This window comes from Colobus angolensis, unplaced genomic scaffold (genome assembly GCF_000951035.1).
Source record: "Colobus angolensis palliatus isolate OR3802 unplaced genomic scaffold, Cang.pa_1.0 Scaffold152, whole genome shotgun sequence".
Classification (NCBI taxonomy): Eukaryota; Metazoa; Chordata; class Mammalia; order Primates; family Cercopithecidae; genus Colobus; species Colobus angolensis.
This window is the reverse complement of record NW_012114622.1, coordinates 7,755,188-7,780,553: the sequence shown is the minus strand read 5'-3', so window position 1 is coordinate 7,780,553 and position 25,366 is coordinate 7,755,188. Positions and strand designations below refer to the sequence as shown.

The following is a 25,366-nucleotide window of genomic DNA, read 5'->3' as shown; positions in this document are numbered from 1 at the left end:
GATTATTTTATACACTGCCTAAAAGTAAAAGCAAATTACTAAATACTGCATTCCCATGTATATGAAAAGGAAAAGTGATACAGAAATGCATAAATACATCCATGCTAGGCATTAAAAATTTGTTCCCCAATCTGTAGCCTCTAATGCAAACAGCACCATTTATTGCTTTTGTAATAAAGGGAGAAAACAAACAAGTCTGTTTGTGGAAGAAGCTGTGAGTCAAAACAAGAGAGTGGTCGATCCTGGCTTTTCCCCGTCCACGCACAGCAGAGCTTTGGGTGTCTAGTGGCGCTGACCTCTTCCAGTGCACGCTAGTCACCTGTCTCAGCAGACCCAGCCCTTGGTTCCAGACTAGGACTCCACAGTTTCAAAACTCCCACAGTGCACTTATTGAGCCACTAATTCCTGATGCCTCAGTGGTTCCCCAAATCACTGCCACAAGGATGCCTCTGCTCCTATACCTGGATAACAGCAAGCACTTCTGGAAGGGCATTCTGGGTGGGGGGCACGGGAGGCAGAAGGCAGAAGAGATGGTGAGCAGGTGCATCGGAGAGCATCTGGAGATCATTGGGAGAGTTCTGTGGAAGCCAAACACGGGTCAGTGAGAAGCACTCTTCCTCTTGCCCTTTACGCAAGAGGTTTGATTCAGAACCACAGGATGACTGCAGTATTGCCTTCTCCAAAGACAAGTGAGGAGCTCCAGCAAAGCACCTTCCTAGTATTTTGGCAAGTCTGAGATTCTTCATAACAAGTTAAGTGGAGCTTAGCCTCAAACGCCTACTGTCTTCTCACCCCAAGCACCGAGGCTGGACAGCAGAAGAAAATTTATTTAGCACTACGTATTTCACAGCTAGGAAGTGAACTTTTTACAGATAAGAGGCTGCTATTTCAGGAAAAACTGTCACCACTTCTAACGCCAACTCTTCAAGCCTTCCGTTACAGGCTGTTCATAAAAATACTACCTAGACATTCAAAAAGTATCCTTTCTAACCAACCCTTTCGTTTTTAAGAGTCTCAGATATTCTAAACTCTCAAATGCACTGTTTCATAAAAATAGCCCAGAGCTACAAAGCTGGTCTCAGGTCAAACTGCACCACCGGGCCACAACTGCAATGTCACCTCATCCTATCAGTTTAGTAGGCAGGCAAGAAATGAAAGCAGCCCTTTAAAAATGGGCACGGCTTTCCACCCTGCCAGCTACTGCATGGAGCTCCACGCTCTATACCTACACACAGCAAGATCAATGGACCTCATCAATGTCCCAATGGAACAGTCACCTAAGCCACTACGTAATAAAAGATGTAAATCAGTAAAAGGGGACTGCCAAATGCTGAAGCTCCCTGCTGACATTCACACAAGGGCTAGCTGCAGTTACCTTGTAGTGAGAAGCCACGTAGAGGGCCATAAGCCGTTGGAGGAAAACTTCAGAGGCCTTGTGGTAGCAAAAGAGGGTATCTCTATTAACATAGTAGCTGGGTCTGGAGTTAAGAAACCAAAACAAAACAAGCAGCGCAAGACTGGTCATACTACTCTAGGGAGGCAGAACAAATTTCCCTAGCTGGGAACAGGAGCTCAGTGTCCTAAGCAGAAACACATAAAAGAAGGAAGAAGAGGGCCGGGCGTGGTGGCTCACGCCGGTAATCCCAGCACTTTGGGAGGCTGAGGCAGGCGGATCACAACGTCAGGAGTTCAAGACCAGCCTGACCAACATGGTGAAATCTGTCTCTATTAAAAATATAAAAATTAGCCGGGCATGGTGGCACACGCCTGTTATTCCAGCTACTCGAGAGGCTGAGGCATGAGAACTGCTTGAACCCCGGAGGCAGAGGTTGAGCTGATATCACGCCACTGCACTCCATCCAGCCTGGCAACAGAGCGAGACTCTGTCTCAAAAAAAAAAAAAAAAAAAAGGAAGAAGAGAAAAAGGAAATTGAAAATGTTCAACTTTCCCCTTTCTCTAGAGCAGCATCCTATGAAACAAAGGGCCCAAATCCTTTGAATTCTTACACCGCCCCTCTCCTTTTCACAGGGCCAGTGGAACCTAGAGGAGGATACAGTTCACAAGCTTCAGGCAAGGGGCAGCCTGAGACTATCCGAGTGATGTTGAGGCAATCCAAGCACAGCAAGTCATTCAGCCACTTCTCCACTGCGTCCCCAGGGGCGTACCGGATTGACTCCTGGAGGGAAACCTCATGCAGTGTCCGTGCTGCTCCCCACAATCACACACACAAAAGAAGAAACAAACAATCATTAAATATGTATTGTCTAAAAAAGCAAGGAAAAATGTTTCACTTTATATTTGTCCCATGGTGGCCAGAGACGTGTGGTAAGAATTTAAACTGGGTGGTTTAAAATTGTTTTTGGTGGATATTCAACTTGCCACGATACCAACCTCAAAGGGATCTCAACGCAACCATGCCCTGAGACAAGGACACACAAGGGCCCCGCCATCAGAAGGCCCTAGTCTGGCTCCCATCTGGTCACTGGCCGAGGAAAACTACTTCTCCTCTTGGGGACTCAACCTCCTAGCCTGATGGTGGGAAGGTTTGGTGCTGCCCATGATGTCACAGGGGAAGCGAGGATCGGCAAGTCTAAGGGGCCTTGCTGTGAACCGCGGGGCCCGGCTCAGGTTCTGGGGTACCTGATGCCAATCTGGCTGTCGTCGTGGTCTTATTCTCAGCGGTGGTGCTGACCTGGCTCTGGGCGCTCTGTTGACGGAGCTGCTGAATTAGCTTGAGGGACAGTGACCGGCCAGTGCCCTCATAGCTAGAAGCAAAGGCAAAAGGAATCAGGCATGAGGTACCAAATCCACCGTCTAGGAGGCAACAGAGAGCTGCTTTCCTCCACCTGCTGAAACATCAGATCCCTGCTTCCCCCAGGACAGCCTTGCTCATCTCTGAACTTCCAGCACAGCGGGCACCTGTCCAGAGGCGGCGGGGTGGCACGGTGGCTCAGCGAGGGGCCACCCAGGCCTGGGCTCACATCCTGGCTTATCTACTTAGTATCTTTGGGCAAGGAGTTCAATCTCTTTTAGCCTCATCTTCAAGGGGGGATTATTCTATACACCTCATAGGACTGTGATGTGAACTTACAAAATAAGGACTGGAAAAAGGGTGTAAGTAAAGCCTTTAGCATAAAGGCTTTAGGCAGTTTTAGTGAAGCTGGAACAAAGTTAAATGGTCAACTAACGGAGCTGCTTTTGGAAGTACAGTGCATAAGGAAATGAACTGAGAACATTTCCAGTTTGGGTAATAGAACAAATCCACCACCTCAGAAATTCTTTTCATTACTATGCCCACTTAAAAGGTGACATAAAACAGCTTAAAAATGTTGGGAAAAAATTACATCACCTATAATCTGATAACTCAATCAGCTTTCATTGTTGAGTCGTCTTCTCCTGTCTTTAGTCACAAGCATATGTGACCACAGGGTACACAGAGCACTTTTTTTCATTACCTCATTTCATAGTACTCATTATTATATTCAAAGACTGTAAAATACCTCCTCTTACTCAAATTATAAAAGCTAGAATGAGTGTTTTATTCCCACTCTCCACCCCACATAACAAAGCTCTCCCAAAGATACTCCATTTACTTATTTAAGAAAACAGAGTAAGCACAAGCAACAAAACTTAAAAACTTTTATCATCAAAGGACATTATAATAAAGACAGTGGCCGGGCGCAGTGGCTCATACCTATAATCCCAGCACTTTGGGAGGCAGGCGTATCACCTGAGATCAGGAGTTTGAGACCAGCCTGACCAACATAGTGAAATCCTGTCTCTCCTAAAAATACAAAAGTTAGCCGGGCATGGTGGTACACATCTGTAATCCCAGCTACTCGAGAGGCTAAGGCAAGAGAATCGCTTGAATCTGGGAGGTGAAGGTTGCAGTGAGCCAAGATTATGCTACTGCGCTCCCGCCTGGGCAACAGAGAGTGAGTCTGTCTCAAAAAAAAAAAAAAAAAGAAAAGAAAAAAAAGAAAGAAAGTGAAAAAACCCATAGAATGGGAGAAAATTTTTGTAAATCACATCTGATAAGGGACCTGCTATCAAGAATATATAAAGAACCCTTACAAATCATTAATAAAAAAAGACAACCCAATGAGAGAGATGAACAGAGGATATGAATAGACATTTCTCCGAAGAAGATACATGAGTGGCCAACACGCACATGAAAAGATGCTAACATCATTAGTCACCAGGAAATGCAAATGAAAATTATAATGAGAGGTCACTTCACACCTATTAGAATGACTATAATCACAACGAAACGTAAAAGGTGTGTGAGATAATACAGAAAAGTCAGAACCCTCCTACACTGCTGGTGGGAATGTAGAATGTGCAACTGCTTTGGAAGAGTCTGGCAGCTCCTCACATGGTCAAACATAGAGTTAGCCCAGTAGTTTCACTCCTAGGTGTATCCCTAAGAGAACTGAAAAACGCAAAAATCTGCATGCTAACGTTCAAAGCAAGATTATTAATAATAGCCAAGAGGGAGAAATAACCCAAATGTCCACCAACAGATAAAAGGAAAAATAAAATGTGGTATATCCATACAATAGAATACTATTCAACCACAAAAAGGAATGAAATACTGATATACGCTACAAGTCAGTCATGGAAGACCACATATTTTATAATTCCACTTATATGAAATGTCCAAAACAGGCAAATTTATGGCTACAGAAAGTAGATTAGTGACTCCCTAGGGTTGGGGGGTGTGGAGGAACTGGAGGAGGATGCACAGGCTTTCTTTATGGCGTGATAAAAATGTTCTAAATTGGCTGTGAGCATGGTTGTACAACTCTGTGAACATACTAAAAACCATTAAATTACATATTTTAAATGGATAGATAGTACAGTATGTGAGTTATATCTCAATAAAGCTGTTCAAAAAATAAAAACCCATTTTATTTCAGTATTTTCAGTGTAAGCAAAAGTCACAATAAATCTGCATACAGAATAATCTCTTTAAGATGTGATTTCCATACAGAAATCTTCCCAATATTGGAGATATGTATTTAGTGACCTCAAAAGATTTCACAATACATTGCTATATTCAAAAAGCAAATTAAAAATGTTTTTGTTCAAATGAAAAAAGTAAATGCAGAGAAAATGTACACCAAAATTCTAACAAAATCTATCTCCAGATGGTTGAATTACAGGTGATTTTTCTTTCTTTTCTTTTTTTTTTTTTTTTGAGACAGAGTCTTGCTCTGTCACCCAGGCTGGAGTGCAGTGAGGCAATCTCGGCCTCACTGCAGCCTCCGCCTCCTGGGTTTAAGCAAGTCTTCTGCCTCAGCCTCCTGAGTGCTGGGATTACAGGCACATGCCACCACACCCAGCTATTTTTTTGTATTTTTAGTAGAGACGGGGTTTCACCATGTTGGTCAGGCTGGTCTCGAACTCCTGACCTTGTGATCCGCCGGCCTTGGCCTCCCAATGTGCTGGGATTACAGGCGTGAGCCACCGCACCTGGCTACACGTGATTTTTCTTTTGCTTACCTGTTGTAATTTTTCAATAGCAAACATTAAATATTTCAAATTTAAAAATTAAATATTTCAAATTAAAAAAAAACACTCATGTCATTATGAGCTTGCTTTCTTATGATAATTATAGTACTTTAATACTATATTTTCTAAGATATAAGGTATTGGTATTGCCATCCATGTATTTTTCAACATTTTATCACACTTACAGACAGAAGCAGACACTCAGCACATAAGACTAAAATTCTTCAGTCTTATGCTGCCCACTTCATGTCGGGCCAGAAACATGTAACAGTTCATTAAGAGAGCAGTTTCCATTTGCAGAAGCCCAGTAGAGAGTGAAGCAGCCCCAAACACTCAGAGACTCTGAGAATCAGACTTAGCTGTCCAGGCCCAGGTCACATCCGCTACATGCCCCTGAATCTGCAAAAGCCTGCCACGGGAGTAAGGACTCCTGCTCATGTTGCCTTACCCGTTGATGGTGGATGCCATGAAAACAAGGTAGGGGCCAAGGAGGCTCTTCACCAAGGGGAGGGGGATGGCGGCGGCTTCATCAATCACAACTAGTTCAGCCTGGCCTAGTTTCACAGCATCTGCAGGATGTATATACTGTGGGGAAGGAAAATTTAGATTATTAGCATAGCGAACTCATGTCACAGCTGCGATTACTGGTGACTCATCATAAAGGCTGTTCTCTTTCCTCTCTCTGCCTGTTTCCTTCTCTCCTCTCATTCCTCCTTTCTACTTTTTCCTGGCAGGGCAAAAATGGGATGGGCTTGGAGTCAGACAGTTCAGAGAGTTCGGCCCCTGATCATGTGACCTTGGACAAGTCACTTAATCCCACAGTGCCTCAGACTCCTCCTCCTGTAAAATGAAGGAAATACCTATCTTATGGCTGCTTGAGGGAAAAATAAAGCAGGTATGTAAAAATGCCCTGCCCAGTGCCTGACTCACAGTGCTGATAGATAGATGGGGGCTTCCTTTCCTTTCTCTCCTTTGTCTCCTCATGTTTTCCCCCAGCCTCAGATAAGGGAAGCTGATGAGCTCAAGGCACAGCTTGACCCCAGTGGTGGCTAAAGAGGAAGATGTCGGATTTCTCACGCCGGGCACTGTGCTCCCTGCTCTGATGGCGTGATTATAAAGGCCAAGTCTCCCTGCTGACAGATATTTCTAGAACTTGTTATTTTCTTAATACATGCACACTTACATATATTTATGCGTACAAACAACCTCTTCAGTTTCTTCAGGGCTTCCTGCTAAGTTTAAAGTGGTTTGAAAAGCAATGAGGAGGTATCTTATAGGAAACCTGAATAACCAATTAACATAAACAAAGATATTCAACCTCACCAATAATCAGTGAAATGCTAAAGACAGCAGGGAGATACCATTTCCCAAAACTTAAATAGCTGTAAAACGTCCAGAGGTGGTGAGCTCTTAGAGAAATTAAAACTCAAATGAATGCTGGCATGGGGGTAAATTGGTATAAACACTATGAAAGAGAATTTGGTAAATTTTAAGAAAGCTGGAAAACTACACAATCCTAAAACCCAACAATTCCACTTTGAGAAACATACACGTAAATATAATTTACTTACATAACACCTAAAGATGAACCAACCAGCTCTACAAGCTTTAATCTGCATAGATCTTGAAAACAAATTTTAGAAAAGGAAAGATGAAGGAGGACAAGTGTAGTATGTTACCACCTATGGACAGATAATTATGTAGTAAACATAGAAACACATGAACTGAAAGGACACACCCCAGTATCAGAAATGAGTCACCCCTGGGGAGGGACAGAAGGGAACAGGACGTTAAGGGGTTGAGGGACTTCAACTGTATTTGTGATGTTTTAGTTCTTTAAAACAAAAATCTAAGTGACATTTAAAATACGAAACAAACACAGCAAACATCAAAATGTCAACAATACTTAAACCTGAGTGTTGGGCACCTGAATGTTATATTGGTCTCTGCACTCTCCTATACATTTGAACTATTTCATTGCAAATAAGACGTTCTAACTGCTTTGCAACAAGTTGATGAGCCAGGGAGGCAGCAACCTTTATTTTAAAAGAAATAAAAACCCATTTCTTTTTTTTATTTTTTGAAACAAAGCCTCACTCTGTCGCCCAGGCTGGAGTGCAGTGGAATGATCTCGGCTCATTGCAACCTCTGCCTCCAGGGTTCGACCAATTCTCCTGCCTTGGCCTCCCGAGTAGCTGGGATTGCAGGTGCATGCCACCATGCCTGGCTAATTTTTTTAAATTTTAGTAGAGATGGGATTTTACCACGTTGGCCGGGATGGTCTCCAACTCCTGACCTCAAGTGTGTCGCCTACCTCAGCCTCCCAAAGCACTGGGATTACAGCCATGAGCCACCATGCCCGGACAACCCCACTCATTGCTAACAGCAGAATGTACATCCTCAACAGGGCCCCAGATCTTAGATTCTTCAAGGGAAAAACTAAACAAGCATCTCATAAAAGCAGCAGAAAGCAGCCCCCCAAGGGAGGTGAAGCCAACTTTTATCTAATATTCTTCTTTTTCTCAATGTTGAGACCAAAGAGAGGCCTGAAAGGAACACAAATGGAATCTCATAAAGTAAGGTCACCTCCTCTGTGCTCACACTGGAGACAAAAGAACTCTGGTAATATGAGAGAGTATTTGATTACAAATTCAAGAAGGAGCAAGGCCTGAGGCAGGGCATTTCACGGAAGGAAATGTTTTCCTTCTTCGGTTTGTGTATTTTTCTTGAGTTTTAACAGGTCTCCGTGTTCCCATTGCCTGCAGCCTGACCCTCACCAACAGCAGCCTGTCCTCCTCCCAGCTGGGAGAATCAAGCAAAAGTGAGAAGAAATATACAGAATGAAGAGATTCTAGAAAGAGACTAGTAAGAAAAAATTAAGGTAAAGGGCATAAACACTTAATATTGTTTATAATCTGGCCTCTGATAAAAAGGTATAACTTATTGACATGCATATACATATGCTTTGACAGGCATAAAATGCTAGGGTACAAACTGCCAAATTCACCTGGCTCACTTCCCAACCCAATTCCAAAAATAATCAATGAACCTCCTCCAGTAAGAGCCCATTAGTCTCAGTCCATCTGTAAGCCCATCACCTCATGCCTCTCTTAGAGATTTAGCAAAACTGCAGCCTTTGGACAAGTGCAGACCATTCAGGCTTACGGAGTGCTAGAGATTTTTAGAACTTTCAGGAAAACACTGTTTAAAAAAGAAAATAGGCCACTGGCTAAACCACAAAGATTCAGAGCACATTTTGCAAAGTTCTTTTTTTCATTTAAGCTGTAAGGTTATTGTTCTAGTTACAGATGCAACATTTCAAAAACTGCAGTAACTAACAAAGTTAGAACTGATGTCAGAAGATTCTCTTTTAATTAATCAGCATACTTTCCACCCCACTTATTCCATATTCAAAGGACAAAAACATAACTTTTCAATCTAACTACATATATTTGTTAGTTTGCTGAATGTTTTTTTTTTAAAGAGGCTGAAAATCTGGAACAGGTTTAGCAAACACCACCACCATTGTCTAAAAGAGATGCAATTACACAAGACATACGTGTCTATGACAGGAAACATCTTAGAGCCAGTGAAATACAGCAGGACACTGGCCCTGCACATCAGGGTCTGAGAACAAGCCTCACCTGAATAGTCTGCCTGTGTTCTCGAAATACATTCACTCTGATCACTGCTTTGTTAAATTCAGGATTTAGAGACTGGATAATCTCATAATCCAGATGTTCCTGGTGGGGAGTCAAACCAAGGACAAACTTTAGAAACAAGTTTTAGAAACTAAATATTATGAAAGTAAGCAAGCATTCTAAAGACCTCACTTGGATTTAAACCCAGTACTGTATCAAAACAAAAATCTTTTTTTTTTTTTTTTTGAGATGGAGTTTTGAGCCCAGGCTGGAGTGCAATGGCGTGATCTCAGCTCACTGCAACCTCCGCCCACCCCGGGTTCAAGTGATTCTCCTGCCTCAGCCTCCCGAGTAGCTGGGATTACAGGCATGTGCCACCACGCCAGCTAATTTTGTATTTTTAGTAGAGACGGGGTTTCTCTATGTTGGTCAGGCTGGTCTCGAACTCCTGACCTCAGGTGATCCGCCTGCCTCGGCCTCCCAAAGTACTGGGATTACAGGCGTGAGCCACCACGCCTGGTCCAAAATACAAATTCTTAATCCAAATTTCCTACCTGATATTGCAGAGCATCAAATCCTTTAAATACAAATTCAAACAGAGTATGGAGGTTATCAGGGCTTGGGGAGGTAACGAAGATATTGGAGTACCTACAGAACAAAATAAAAGAAGGATTTTTAAGATATTAGGAACATTTTAAAGAAACAATTTAAAAAAGAAAATATTTTTGTTTGCTCCTGTCCCAAAGGTGATAACCAGAGGTAACAGCAAGGGAAAAAGTCAGGACACCTTTTGGGAAGGAAAGTAAAGCAACTCCAGACATTTAGCTACCAACATCTGTGAAAGCAAATTGCTTAGAAGCACTGTGGAGACAACGCCTTCAGTGTGCAGAACAGACAGACTGCTCCCCAATCCAGGGCACTGCTACAATAAGTAGTTTCACGCCCATCACTAGCTGTGCTGAGACTTTCAAATGGTGAAGCTGGAGAGCTCAATCGGTGCTCAGACCAAGGCCAAAGCTAACCTCCAAGTTAGCTTTGCCTTGCTGAGTATAAAGGATGCTAACAGCAGATGCTAATGGCTAAGAGGCTGACTGTTATACCTAGAGCAGTACGAAGAACGAAGGAGAAGGAGTCAGGAGCTAAGCTCAAGCCCCAGCTCTACCAGCACTGACTTGCTGGAGGATCTTGGGTAAATCCCTGGAACTCCCCAAGCCTGGGTTGATTCATCTATAAAATGCCCACAGAGCTCTAAAGAGCACCAAGGAAGATAATGCACAAAAGCAAACATAGTAAGTTCTAGGTACATTATTATGGCTGAGAAGTTGGAAGAACATACTCTACTGGCAGTTGCATGTATCTTCCATACCAAATAGAAAAGAAGAGAAAGTAACATCATACCTAAAACCGGCTCCTCAGAAGCCACAGAAAGCTTCTCTTAATCAAAATCATTAAAATGTCAAACTTGTACTTTTCTCAGTCAGCAAGGCTGGTCACACATATTCTCATGCCCCGAGAGGTGTAAAGTTCCTTACTCCCATTTCTTTGCTTCTGCATGTTTGTTCAACTATAAATAGCAATTACAAAGGCCCTGGTATATATGTGTCTATGTTTCCACACAAGTAAACATGCACCTTTAGGGTGGGTTGGGGAAACAGTGCTGCTGTTTCCTGGCAGGAAATCAAGACCTAGAGAAATCACACACTGAACCCACTCAGAACTAGGAACGTGAGATACCAGTCCCCTGACCCCAACCCTGCACACTACCCCCACAGCGCCCAGAGTTCCTAAAGATGGAGGATGGAATCCTCTTACCCAAATGCCACCGCCCCAGCAATCGCCAATCCCAGGGCTGCAGATTTTCCCCGTCCTCGGGCAGCTGTGAGTGCAACAGTACTCCTCAAGGTCTTTTCAGAGATGCCCTCAATAAATTTCAAGACAGCTTTGGCCTGTGGAAAGAGAGACACATTAGGTGAACTCCAAGAAAGGTCCAAGTTTCTGCCATTTACCACCATCACTGTGGAGAAGTGAGGTTGATGCCAGGCTAAATAAGAGGGTGGCAGTTCTTGCAGGCCAGAGAGTACTGCTCAGCACCTGGACTTCTCACTCCCTTGGTCATCTCCTGTCAGTCTCAAGGCCTTCAGTACCAATTATTAATAGATGCTGATAATTCAAATTTACAGCTTCAGTCTGGAGCATTTCCCTGCACACCAGACTTTTTTTTTTTTCCTCTTAGATGGAGTTGCGCTCTTGTTGCCCAGGCTGGAGTGCAGTGGTGCGATCTCAGCTCACTATAACCTCTGCCTCACAAGTTCAAGCGATTTTTCTGCCTCAGCCTCCTAACTGGGATTACAGGTACGTGTCACCAAGCCCGGCTAATTTTTATATTTTTAGTAGAGATGGGGTTTCGCCATGTTGGCCAGGCTGGTCTCAAACTCCTGACCTCAGGTGATCCGCCCACCTTGGCCTCCCAAAGTGCTGGGATTAACAGGCGTGAGCCATGGCGCCTGGCCCACACCAGACTTTTTTTTTTTTTTTTGAGACAGAGTCTCGCTCTGTCACCAGGGGCTGGAGTGCAGTGGTGCAACCTCCACCTCCTGGGCTCACTTCAACCTCTACCTCCTGGGTTCAAGCGATTCTCCTGCCTCACCCCTCCCAAGTAGCTAGGATTACAGGTGCGCACCACCACACCCAGCTAATTTTTGTATTTTTAGTAGAGATAGGGTTTCACCATGTTGACCAGGATGGTCTCCATCTCTTGACCTCGTGATCCACCCACCTCAGCGTTCCAAAGTGACGGGATTACAGATGTGAGCCACCGCACCCAGCTGGCCCACACCAGATTTTTATACACATGCAACTGCTTCCTGCACATTCCCATTTGTACACTACAGATCTCAAACTTGAAACTGAACGCCTAAAGTTGCCCCAAACCTCCTCCACCTAGTCTTTCCCATCTCAGTTAACTGTTCAACTGCTTGGGCCAAAGTCTCCTCAGTTCTTCCCTGATAACTTGATTCGTCAGCAAATCCTGTTACCCTCAAAACATATATAAAATCCTACCATTCCTTACACCACTATCCTCCTCTACTGCTCTGCTCAAAGCCACCACCCTATCCTTCTTCCATGATGACAGCAGCCTCCTGACCAGTCTTCCTGCTGCCATCCTCACCCCACCAGTCTATATTCAACACAGCAGCCAGAGGATCCTCTTAAGAAGAAGCCTAGGGATGCCTCTGGCAGCTATGCTGAGAGGACACCATGGACATAAAAGCTTCCACTGCTCCCATCTCTTATAGAGTAAGTGCCAAAGCCCTGCCAGTAGCCTGAAAGATCCTCCAAAAATCTCCTCCTCCACACCCACTCACCCTGCTTCAGCCCCTCAGCCTCCCTGCCAGGCCGGGAACACAAAGCAACATCCCTACCCCAGGCCCATGCACGTGCTGCTCCCTCTGCCTAAAGCACTGGCTCCCCAAGAGCCACAGGGCTTGTTTCCTCACTTCACCTCCTTCATGGCTTGGCTCCAAAATCACCTCCTACATGAGGCCACCCCTGCGCCCTGTATGTAGAACCGCAGCACCCTACCCTCATCTGTCATGCCCTATCCCTCTTTGCAACGTTTTCTTTTTTCCCATTGTACGCAGCATCTTCTGCTTCACCACACGATCTGCTCATGTCTTTCATTTACTGACTGTCTCATCTCACTAGGAGGCAAGCTCCATGAAGCAGGTGCATCCCTCTTGTCTACTGCTGGGCCCCAGTGCCTAGAGGAGAGCCTAGAAGTAAAAGCAAGATGCCAGTGACACTGAAGGACAGGAGCCACTAACTACTTAGGGCCCAAACTTTGCCCCTCAGCTGCACCTGTGCTGGGAATTTGTCTTTGAGGGAGGGAAGAAGGCCAGACGGCCCTGAGGAAGCTTGCCTAGGCAACGATGCCAAGAAGACACTGAGGAGACACAGGCCAAGGCAGATGGAAGGGGAGGGGCTTCAGGAAGCCCGAGTTTCTCCAGATGAAAGCACTCAAAGCGAAGCCAGGTCCTACTCACCTTGGCCTTGCCTGAAGGCTCTATTTTACCCTTTTGTTTTATATTCTGGAAGTTATAAACTCTGAAAAATCCAATGACATAACAGAAAGGTACCAAATCTAGACTAAAATGCATCCTAAAATGAAGAATCAATATAAAAAAGGCCAAAATCCAACTAAAAAGTGGGCAGAAGAAATAAGCAGACTGGCTGACCAAAAACAAAAAACAAAAAAAAACCAACAGCAACAACAATAACAAAACAACAGATGACCAATAATTGTATGAAGGAGGTATCCTCCTCTCTTCTAATTAAAGCAGCAATACCAATTAAAACAATGGTCCTATGTTCTCATATCAGATTGGTAAAGACTTACAAGTTTAATAGGAATCACTGTTGCAAGGGCGTAGGGAAAAAGGCATTTCTACACACTGGATAGTTCCATCAGCTGGTACAACACCCATGTGAATATACACAATCTCTGATCCAGCAATTTCTCTTCTGGAAACGTATCCTAAACATAGTGTCCACAGACTTATCTGTAAGAATCCCCTAAGAGCACTGTTTCTAATAGTGGAAATGCTGGAATCAATCCAAATGTCTCACAGTGGACCACTTCCACTCTGTAGTATGACCACTTTGCATTTAATTCATTTATGTGCATGAAAAAAGAGGCAGCAGGATACATAATAAACTGTTAACAGCAGTTGTTTCTGCAGAGTGAAACTGCCAAGTGGAAACACCACTTCTTATTTTTTTATGTACTATTTTTCTATTAACTTTTTGTTTTTTTGTCATAGGCCATTTGTTTTCTTATAACACTACTTAACTAGAATCAGTCTCTCCTGCTTTATCCTATCGCTCACTCCCTTCTCTTTTGGATAAAGAGGGTACCAGGAAGTGAATCAAAAAAGCCTAGGGCCTGCAGCCAGAGCTGCATAAAGAGCGACGTAGCTGCTGATCATATTTCCAGAATGAAAAGGGAAGCCAGCCTGCTGGGACTCAGCCCTAAGTGGGAGGGGTCACTGCAGCTATCTTCCTTCTCAAGGGCAGCAACCCATGTTGCTCATTTGGCTCAAGCTGACCTAGAACGCTGAACACACCTGACAGTTCAAAGACCTCTGGGCTGTACCCAGTCAGTTCCCATCATGGCCCAGGAACTACCAGGGAAGCCAAGTTTACCAGTGCAGACCACCTCAGTGAGCACAGAAATGCATCCTGGCAGCTCTCACCCAGCCTGCTATTTGCACTCAAAGACCAGGTACATATCACCCCAGAGGGCCTGGCCCTCATCAGGCCTCACACTGGAACCAGGGTAAATACCAGACTAGGGGCCTCAAGTTCTCCTCTCACTTCTGAATAAGCTGTAGGCAAAAACTTTATATTATCAAAACTTAACTGAAACTGAAGAACACAGGTATATTGCCCACTCTTGGAAAAAGTGGTGAGAGGATTCCTTTTTCAATGTAATCTGTCCAGATGTAGTGGACCTTGCCTGTAATCTCAGCACCTTAGGAGGCTGAGGCCTCAACCCCTGCTTGAGGCCAGGGGTTGGAAGTTACAGTGAGCCGTGATCATGCCACTGCATTCCAGCTTGGGTGACAGAGCGAGACTCTGTCTTTTAAAAAACAATAATTCATCTGCTCCATCTGTCCCCTGACTGGAGGGGGTAATCCCTAGACTTCTTTTGTGAACCCAGACAACATGAAATAGCCCTACTGTTGCTGAGCACACACGAGTACGAGCAAGGGGAAAAGTCCCCTTCTCCAAGGAGGGTCTGAGTCTTGGGTCAGCGTACCTTGGCTTCTGTTGCGCTCCGTATGCTATATTCTACCTTTGTGTTAGAAGTTCTGAGCACCACACTCACCTGGTCTAGAGTCTTACAGCAGTCCACCAACACACCCACAGGCTGGGTGTCCTGCAAGCTCTCCTTCAACTCCCTCAGCTCCAGATCGGAAGGACCAAGACTCTCATCCTACCAGAGAGAGGAGAAGGGGAAGGTCTGTCACTGCCACAGGAAGAACAAGAGAGGAAACATAGCCTCCCCCAGATTCCTGGACCCCAGCACAGACTCACCGGAGTCTGGGGAGGCGGGGCCTCAATGGTGGCAGCGTGGGAGGAGATGGGCAGGATATTGAGCTGGTCATCAATGACGAGACACTTCTTACAAGAGGCCAGAGAGAGAATAAACCTGAGAAACAAAACTGCTGCAATCAAGTGTTGGAGAGGGCATGCAATGTCTACACAGAGTATAACTTTTCCTCAAAAAATCATATGGCCCCAAGTGTCTCTAAGAAAGCCAGAAAAAGCTAAAACCCAGTTGGAGAGCAGCATGAGATGATTCAGCACCTCCTCCACAAGGCACCTGAACATACTTTAAACGGCAAATCAGAAAACCGAGAACTCATCCCAGGAGATCAATTATAAGCCCTCCTGTTGTGCATGACTGCCACTATTCCCTATGCCATGGGGCCCTCCCCTCATCCTCCCACGCTTGCTCTTTAGCACTGAGGTGTTTCAGGCTATCCTTAAATGGGTTGGAATTCCAAACCCAACCCCATCTGATCACCAGTCACACAGGGAAAAAACACAAATGAATTCACCTTCTGTCACTAGGAAAAAGAAATAAAAGGAACAAGGGGAAAGGAAAGCTCCCCAAAGAAATACAATACAAACGTTCTTGCATGCAGGAAAAAAAAATGTGTTTGACTATAAAATTCAAACATCCTCCCACTGCAAGAAAAGGATTTCACAGGCTTCTGTTGTATTCAGTAGCACACAGCTGCTCCTCCTGATCTGCTCATTCTACTGAGTTAGTGCATCACAGATGGTTAAAATGAGAAAGGCCCCCAGGGTTCATCAGGGCTCGGATTTCCACACCTCAGCACTACTGACATTTCGGACCAGATAATTCTTTGGTGTGGAGCTGTCCTGTGCACCACCGCTTGTTCAGCAACATCCCTGGCCTCTACCCACTGGATGCCCACGGCACCCACCACCACCCTCCCAAAGTCATTACAATCAAAACATTTCCAGACTTTGCCAAACGTCCCCAGGGGGCCAAATGGCTCCAGATGAGAACCACTGATTTAGCTCAAATTTTCCTAAGGCGTTTCACAGGGTGCTAACGGCTGTTCCCACCCCGCCAAAAAAAACCTGTGGTAAGATAAATTTGGGAAACAATCAGTTAAACAGGTCCCTGCTGCTGCAAGACATTTCAGAGATTACAACAGGCTGAGGTAAATCTTCATAAAGGAAAAACAGTATCTGCGTTTCCCAGACATATATGGTCAAACTCTCCTCACACAGTCCCTCTCAAAAAACTAGCGTTCTATGGCCGGGCACAGTGGCTCACGCCTGTAATCCCAGCACTTTGGGAGGCTGAAGTGAGCAGATCACTTGAGGTCAGGAGTTCGACACCAGCCTGGCCAACATAGTAAAACCCTACCTCTACTAAAAATACAAAAAATGGCCAGGCACGGTGGCTCATCCTAGCACTTTGAGAGACGGAGCGGGCACAGATCATTTGAGGTCAGGAGATCAGGACCAGCCTGGCCAACATGGTGAAACCTTGTCTCTACTAAAAATACAAAAATTAGTCAGGCATGGTGGTGGGCTCCTGTAATCCCGGCTACTTGGGAGGCTGAGGCACAAGAATCGCTTGAACCCAGGAGGCAGAGGCTGCAGTGAGCCAAGATCGTGCCACCGTACTCCAGCCTGGGCATCAGAGCGAGACTCTGTCTCAAAAAAATAATAATAATAATAATAATACAAAAAATTAGCCGAGTGTGGTGGCAGGCACCTGAAATCCCAGCTACTCGGGAGGCTGATACAGGAGAATCATTCGACCCAGGAGGCAGAGGTTGCAGTGAGCCAAGATCGCACCACTACACTCCAGCCTGGGCAACACAGTGAGACTCCGTCTCGAAATAAACAAACAAATAAACAAATAAATAAATATTTAATTTCAGATAACAAATTGTGTACCATATTTGAAATTATGGGTGATCCTTTGCTCGGAAGAAACATTCTGTCGCCTTTTTCTGCCTCTAATTACGTCTCACCACCCCCCATATTTTTCTTATCATTTTTACTATGCCAATATGTCATATCCATAATAAAAAGTTTGGAAAAACTAGTGTTCTATGAAATATCTTCTGGGAAACAGTGATCCAGAAAAATCACTCCTTTAAAAGATGAGTAAGCTAAGAGCCAGAGAGAGTAACTTGGTTTAACTGAACTGTCAGGGCCAGCAGCAAGACAAAATTGAGGTTTCCTGGCTCCAACTTTCTACTACATTTCACTGCTTCCAGTTAGTCTCACAACTGCTGCTGCTGTCAAGAATTTCATCACTTTTGGTATCTTGTACTACTTTCCCCAATGCAAAAGCAAAGCTTTCAGTTGAGTCCAAGATAAAAATATCCCTCCCAATGTGACTGCCCCACAATTGGGAGGAACTATAGACCTACCTTTCATTAAATCTTCCCACCACATCCTGATGGGCCTCAGTTCTGTACCTGGAATGCACATCCTAACAAAGAAAGACAACATCCATTAACAAAGGTATGCAAACAGTGCTGAGGACCAGGGTCCAAATACAAAGCTCTATCCAAGGAGACATGGGCAATCTTGCTGGAAACAAAATCACTCCCACACACCCTGCTGTGCCAAGTGGTATTTGCTAAAACTGGGATCAGACACCGAATGCAATGTTACTTATTAAAATCTTTCACTTTTCCACATTTTTTTCTAGCATCCTAAGTTATATTCATTTATTTCATAAAACTGGCATGTTGTGTGCCAGATATGCTGTGTATACACTAGTGAACAAAGCATGACCTCTGTTCTCATGGCACTTGGAGTGTAATGGAGGAAGAAAAATGAGTAGATACATATACATTTTGGCAAATGCTACATGTGAAATACAGACTGCACGGATAGCAAGTGGGGGTCACTTATGTAGGGTAATGAGGGAGGGCCTCTCTGAGATAAGCTGAGGCCTGAAGGGTAAGTAGGTAGCCACGTAAAAGAGAAAGGAAGAATAAACTGATGTGAACACAAAGTCATTCATTCACTCTCAAATATCTAAGGAATGCTTACTAAATGCCAGGCACTCTTCTAAGATCTGGAAAGGCAACAGCAAAGAAAACTAACTCTCTGTTCCAATCACATTTATTTATTTATTTATTTATTATTTTTATTTTTATACTTTTTGAGACGGAGTCTTGCTCTGTCGCTCAGGCTGGAGTGCAGTGGCGTGACCTCAGCTCACTGCATCCTCCACCTCCTGAGTTCAAGCGATTTTCCTGCCTCAGCCTCCCTAGTAGCTGGAATTACAGGTGTGCGCCACCATACGTGGTTATTTTTTTTCGTATTTTTGGTAGAGATGACGTTTCACCATGTTGGCCAGGCTGGTCTTAAAATCTTGACCTCAGGTGATCCGCCCATCTCAGGCTCCCAAGGTGCTGGGATTACAGGCGTGAGCCACTGTGCCTAGCCTTCCAATGAAATTTAGAGACTAGTACAGAAGGACAGACTAATAATAATAACTTTAGGTAACTGTCAAGTGCTCTGAAGAAAAATAAAGCCGGTTAAGGAGTGACAGGCAGAGCTGCTACTGTAAACAGGGTGTGAGGAAAGACCACATGGATGAGGTGATATCTGAGCAGGGACTTGAATGCAATGAGGAAGTGAGCCAGGCAGAGGTCCAGAGGAAGCACATTCCAGCGGGAACAGCAAGTGTCAAGGCTCTAGCATGAGTGTGTGCTGGGCATGTCTGAGGACGTTCGAGGAGGCCAAAAGGGCTGTAGTGCAAGTGATGATGGGAGAAGTAATGACAGGAAACAGCCCCTAAGATTTGAGGAAAGTTCATTTCATCGGACCAAGTCCAATCCGACCACCATTACAGAGCTGTTGGGCATGGGCATGACTTAAAACTTGCCTCTGAACACTGACTTGGCAACACTGATAGAGAGAGGAGACCAGCTCTGCATCAGTGAGACATATCCCTAACTCCTCACCATGTCCTCAGTGTCTTTTGCTTTGGGAGAACAATATCTGCTGGAGTTGAAATTCTTGCCAAACTGGGAGTACAACTAGCAAATGTTCCTTAGTCATCCATTAGGATAAGGGCCAGTGAGGAGTCTGCACATGGTCCTTTTTTTTTGCAATACACAAATTTAGGCACTGGCATTGCTTCTTATACAGTATCATTCCAGAAAATTTAACTACATAAAAGCTGCATCATATCTGAATCTCACTGGTGTAGAATTTGCAAATGCCTGAAAACCAAGGTGAAATTCAGAGATTCCTAGGCACACTCAGGGACCCTGAGATTTAACTGCAGTGACTTTTTCACTAGTTAAAATCAAAGAGCTCTTAGCCCTGAGGCTGTGCTGGCTACTCACTGGAGCTGCCCAACAGGAATTCTTTAAAGAAAGCAGAACACAGCAAAAACAGATTTACTGGAACCCTCACAATTAAGTTAAAAAAACAGTTGCTTACCATGGTCATTGTGTACAACTGCTTGAGTGAGTTCACGGTCCGCAGGAGGATGACCACTAGCCCACCACCTTCCACTGTTTCTATAGTCCTGGCCAGCAAGTTTGGAGTTAAGGCTTCAAAATCCTGGAAGAAGGGGGCGTGAGAAAGGGTATTCATGCAAATACCAACCCAAGGGACTTTTTTTTTGAGATGGAGTCTCGCTCTGTCACCCAGGCTGCAATGCAGTGGCACAATCTTGGCTCACCACCCACCTGGGCCTCCCAAAATGCTGGGATTACAGGTGAGCCACTGCACCTGGCCCAACCCAAGGGACTCTTAACCAAAGCAAGGTGATAAGGCAAAAAGACGACTTCAGAGCATAAAGCTAAGACCGTACTTCTTCCCACCCTGACTTCCCAGGATACACACACAGGGGGCACCACAGAAGAGGACCGAGCCCCCGAATATATGAATACCTGGTTTTATATGCCAAAAATGGGTCTCTTATTAGAGACATTGTTTTATATGTCAAAAACCTCTCTGATAAAATCTGATTTGGAAACAAATTTTCCAACCTTCATTGATTCACACTTGAATTTCAGAAACATCTTATATTTTCTGACATTTATAGCTCAAACCTGTTTGACAAAACTATACCACATGGGGGAGCTACTGCTCCCAGGCAACTGATCAAGGCAGCAAGCAGAAGACCACTCCCTACAAATCAGTGATCACCCAGGGCATTCCCCCGAGTAAAGCTGAAAATGAGGCAGAACACCCTCTTTTTTGACCTCCAAGGTGGGAAGTAAGCCAGGAGTACAGGAGACAACCCATATTTTGTGAGGTATGTAACTCGACATAATAAAGGGCACAGTCGTAGGTGTATATGATAAACACATTGAATGTGGGGATTTGTGCTTAATTTTGTCTTGTCTTTTTTGGGAGAATGGGGAAGGGAAGTGGCACAGGAGTCAAAGAAACAAAGAATAAAACAAAGACCACCAGAGCTTACATGCACATGCATACACATACACACACACACACACACACACACAAAGTGAAACTTAGTCTATTAACTTTCCAGGCAAGAGAATACACACCAGTGCAGAAATTCACCAAGTAGTCTCTGAGAGATAAAGTGAGGAGTTTTTAAGGGCTAGAAATGGGGAGAGGGGCCTTCATGGTGGGTATGCTATTCAGGCACTCTGGACAGGACATTTAAGTGCATTGGTCTGTATTCCAGTTGGAAAACAAGTCCTATTGCTCACTGGACAAGAAAGTCTTTGGTGAACGCCAATAAGGACCTGGGGTCCTAGAGGCACGCAAAGTCTCTGGCATTTGCTTTATCAGCTTTAGCTAGTTAAAACCAGTTATAACAATGCATCACTACAGTTCCGGTGTCTCTAGACAAGTGCTGATTTAAGTAGAAAATTCTCTTTTTATATGGGGTAAGTAACCAAGTGTACTTTGGAAAGTGGCCGGGATTTCCACTAATAATGCTTGGGGATAGGGAATATGGGACTCTCCTCTCCTTACTGTACATTTGTTTCCAGTGGAAAGCCAGGCAGCCCAAGCAACCCTCAAGACTCTGCCTTCAATCACAGGCTAGAGGAAATCACCCACCTGCAGCACACACATGCCGAAGGTATTGCCCAGGATCTTGTGGGTCTCATTGTAGTAGCAGTAGCGAATGTTTGTGGCTGCTATGAAGAGTTCAAAGGGGTCATCCTGCTTTATGTTCAATGTTCCATTCTTTATTTTCTTCTGCAGCTGTCGCATTCTTTTCTTCCGGTGACTGCAATCACATGCCCCCAGTCCCATGAGAGCCAGTTAACCAGAGAGGCTAAAGAGTTGGAACCAGGGGACAGGCTCAGTGATCACCCACTTAGACTTTCAGAGCTAGTAGGGAACTTGAAAGCGTAAGGTCCACTTCAGGTGGAGGGCAGTGGAAAGGCATTAGAGTGCTTAAGGGCTTGGAGTAAGAGTGATAAGTCTATGTGTGAACACTGCTATTTTGCTCTGTAACCTCGAGCAAATACTTTGTTTTAAAAGTTGGGTAACAGGGTAGCTAACCCTCACATTTGGCCAAAGCCAGAGCTTGAAACCAAACCTGAGTGGCCTCATTATCTCAGTCATAAGCCAATGCTTCAACTACACTGTGCTGTTCCCCAGAGATCCTGAGAAAGACAAGGTGATGGCACATTACTTTATTCATCCTTCCAAGAGGACTTCCTTCCCGAGAATGTGGGATTATGTCTTCAAGGGCAGGTCTTATATAAGACAATAATGATATAGGACACAGGGATCAGAATGGAATCTGGACATCTCTAAGGAATCCCTGAATTTTTTTTGGTCTTAAAAACCCTGCATATCCAGCTGCTATTTACCTTTCCTTTACCAAAAGAGACAACTAGAACGTTCTAGAATGGAGGATTACAGCTGATCAAAATTTTACCATAGTTGTCTAACTTAATAGCTAGAACAAAGGCCCTTCCTCCTGTGGGCCTCTACTTCCTCATCTATGAACCAAGGCAGTGGGTGAGTTTATCTCCACTGTTCCTTCTGGCTCAGGCCTTAAGCCCATGACTTACAAGCAGGCATTAGCTTGAACATAATGCTCCGCCACAGCAAGGCAGGGGTAGGGCGGAAGAGCTATAAGAGGTACAAAAATATATTTTTAGAAGTGAAGCCAGCTGGTTTAAATTCAAAAGGCAAATCTGCGCAGAAGACTCTGAATTGCCTAATTCCAAACCCGTCTCACATTTGCCAAATGAAAAATATTGAAAACCAGAAGCCCTAAAAACTTAAAATTCTGGGATAGGCGGCAAGCCTTATTCTCAATCTGTATTAAAAATGCCTACCTCTCAAAATATGAGAGTATATACAACAGAATACCAATTATGGTTCAAAACCACATACCAGTAATAAACATCTAGATGCTGACAATGCCTAGACAGTGAAATGCTTTTTATTTTCATCTTTGGGTTTTCTGCACTTTTCACATTTCAACAATAAGGCTGTTATGATTGTCTGGTTTCCTTTAGGCAGAATCCCTTTACTTTAAGACCATAGGACAGGGGCAAGTTTAGCCTCTGGAACTAATTTCAATTAAAGTAATTTTAGAGCCTGTTAACAATACATCCAACTCAATGTATACTGAGTACCTATGACAAACATGCTAAAACAGTTGAAAATACGAAAATACAAAGATAAATAGGAGAGGGCTCCTAACTGAATGAGCTTATCACCTGAAAGCAAAAAAAAAAAAAAAAGACAAAAGAAAAAAAAAATGAACGTAAGTCACAGTATGTATGTGACTCTACCCCAAAGCAAGAGCATCCAGTGACAAACATTACAGGAGAAGGACAAGTGCAGAGGAAGGTAGAGGAACCATCAGGTATGACTGGTGGGCTCGGGAAAAGTTTCATGGAGGAGGCAGGCCCTGAGAACCTGGGAGGATTTCAGTAGGTGATATCAGGGAGGTGGAAGTGGCATTCCAAGCAGAGGAGACAGCATGAGCAAAGAAAAGCAGGGCGGTTACTCACAGCATAAAGCAGCCAGAGCCGGAGACAGGCTTTCAGAGTCAGATCGGAGATGAGCACATTTGGAAATTAGAAGAGGCTCAGGGACAGAATCGCATATGCCAGCTAGGTTTAGAGTAAGGAGACAAGATCCAGGGAAAGAGAAGAGCTCCAGAAGGTAGTCTGAGTAAAGACACTGAAGCCAAAAAACGAGACTATTTCTGAGATCCCATCCCAAATTTCTCCAAACACAAACTTATAGGTAGAACTTCCAACTTCCTATTATAGTATGACCAACCCCACCCTCCTCTGGCCGGGAGTAGGCATCTTTCCACCAGAATTTTAGGAAAAAGTCCGATTTCCACACGGCTGGGCCTGAAACAAGGAAAACTCCAGTGTTGTTTCTACTAGGCGGACAACAGAAAACAGAAAGCTGGTCTGCAGTGAGAAAGCTGGTCTGCATAGAGCAGATATGCCGAGATGACAAACTGAGCTGGGAACATTAGCACTCTGGTTCTAGATCACCCGTGAGCAGGGCTGAAATCTTATCCCCTTGGATTCCAGGAAATATCCCATATACCTCAATGAAATCCCTTTGTGCCAAATTGTATTTGTGTTGAAAGTTCGTTATCTGTGACTAAAAGTCTTGACTACCACAGCTTCAAATAGCCTACTGTCAAATACAGCAGTGAACTGGTAGAAGAAGAGGCAGAGCTCTGAAGAGGAGGAGAAAGAGAGAGAAAAGTTGACGCATTAGGCATCAATCTGCTGGGGATGTCTAACGGCACAATTTGATCACAATTATAGAAGCAGAAACCAGACTGCGAAAGTGCTACTAAATGCAAAAGATTTCTGTTTTAAGGTATAGGGCAATAAAAATGGGAGGAAATGCTAACCTGAGAGAGAAATCTGGGTATGTAAGTAATCAGCTTTTGATAACAGAAAAATCTGAGCATGTTTACAAGAAGGAGAAAGTTTCCAAAGGGTATGGGGTGACCAGTAAAGACAATAAGGTCCTGAAAGAGGTGAGGGAGGACACACAGGGTACATAAAGGGATTTTCCTTGGACATGGGATGAGGCATATCCCCCTCCATGAAAGAAGGGGAGAAAAAAAGAGATAGTGAAAAGGTGGAATAAATTTGAGGTAGGAAAGACAGTCTGAAGGAACTTGCAATGAGATGGGCTTAATCGGCCTAGAAAAGCAGGAAGGAAAACCATATGCAGAAGGCAAGGCATTGGATTCGTGACTTAAAAAGCATGAAAATGATTTGAAACTTATTTTCAGGAATGAAGAAAGGATATCAGCGCCATTTGTCCTCAGAAATAGCACCTCCACTAAAGACCCACAAAAAATATGTCAAGGAATCATTTCCTGGCATTTAACTAATGAGCAGGAATCGTAAGTTGGATAAAACACATGAAGAGCCCAGCTTACCTGCTAAACCCCAGCTCTTTCTTGTAACACCACAGCACTGAAGGCCGAGCCTTCACAGTTGCTTTGGATAACATGTGATGAAGTATTACCACCTGCCAAACAAAAACGTCACAGAATTTCAGGCACAAAAGAGACTTTAGAGACTGCCAGGCTTAAAACCTCATTTGACAGATGTGGAAACTAAATTGAGGGCCAGGGAAGGGAAGTGCCCAAGGTCCCTAGGCGAGCAATGACCAGGTTTGGACTAGAAGCCAGGTCACATACAGTTAACCTTGTGGTCAACCCACCACCCCAGGCTTCAAAAGGTATTAGCTTGTCTGCTAATCAATCTAAATACAGAGAATTCACCACTTCCAGGAAATAAAAGTTCCCACTAGGCATCTTACCAGCCAAAGAGATCTTAATGCCATTATGTCCTGAAACACCAGAGTGCTTAAACATGCTGAGTCTTTTGGACAAGAGAAAAAGTAATTCAGGAAACATTTACCAGGTCATACCTGATCTTTTCCTCGATCTCCGACTACAACAAAGAGAGATCTTTGCCGCTCAGCTACCCCATTCTCAATGAGAATCCGGATTCGGTTATCCACCTTTTTCCGATGCATGGTGAAAAATTATTACTAAAAGAGAAAGAAATACAACTGGCCATGTGCACTAGACTGTCTAAGAAACATTAGCTGGCTGCCTTTTGTGGGGCCAGGGACTGTGCTAGGCATATCTATAAATATTGTCTTACTTAACCCTCTACGA

At 44.2% G+C, this 25,366-nt stretch overlaps 1 protein-coding gene across 3 annotated transcripts in view; it reads right to left on the bottom strand.

Annotated features, from left to right (window-relative positions):
- Window positions 1-25,366, bottom strand: part of NAT10 (N-acetyltransferase 10 (GCN5-related)) — a 41,131-nt gene that overhangs the window by 12,856 nt on the left and 2,909 nt on the right. Inside the window, exons 2-16 of one of the 3 annotated variants that reach the window (XM_011936392.1) lie at window positions 25,114-25,236; window positions 24,617-24,708; window positions 21,283-21,454; window positions 19,681-19,803; window positions 17,646-17,707; window positions 15,253-15,367; window positions 15,044-15,151; window positions 10,969-11,102; window positions 9,711-9,804; window positions 9,160-9,258; window positions 5,964-6,100; window positions 2,642-2,766; window positions 2,056-2,206; window positions 1,376-1,472; window positions 462-578 (exon numbers count right to left, since the gene is read on the bottom strand). In XM_011936392.1, coding sequence (XP_011791782.1) covers window positions 462-578; window positions 1,376-1,472; window positions 2,056-2,206; window positions 2,642-2,766; window positions 5,964-6,100; window positions 9,160-9,258; window positions 9,711-9,804; window positions 10,969-11,102; window positions 15,044-15,151; window positions 15,253-15,367; window positions 17,646-17,707; window positions 19,681-19,803; window positions 21,283-21,454; window positions 24,617-24,708; window positions 25,114-25,221 — 1,734 coding nt within the window. In that variant the 5' untranslated portion in view covers window positions 25,222-25,236. The remainder of the gene's footprint in view (window positions 1-461; window positions 579-1,375; window positions 1,473-2,055; window positions 2,207-2,641; window positions 2,767-5,963; window positions 6,101-9,159; window positions 9,259-9,710; window positions 9,805-10,968; window positions 11,103-15,043; window positions 15,152-15,252; window positions 15,368-17,645; window positions 17,708-19,680; window positions 19,804-21,282; window positions 21,455-24,616; window positions 24,709-25,113; window positions 25,237-25,366) is intronic. The other 2 variants (XM_011936393.1, XM_011936394.1) reach the window with 2 other exon arrangements.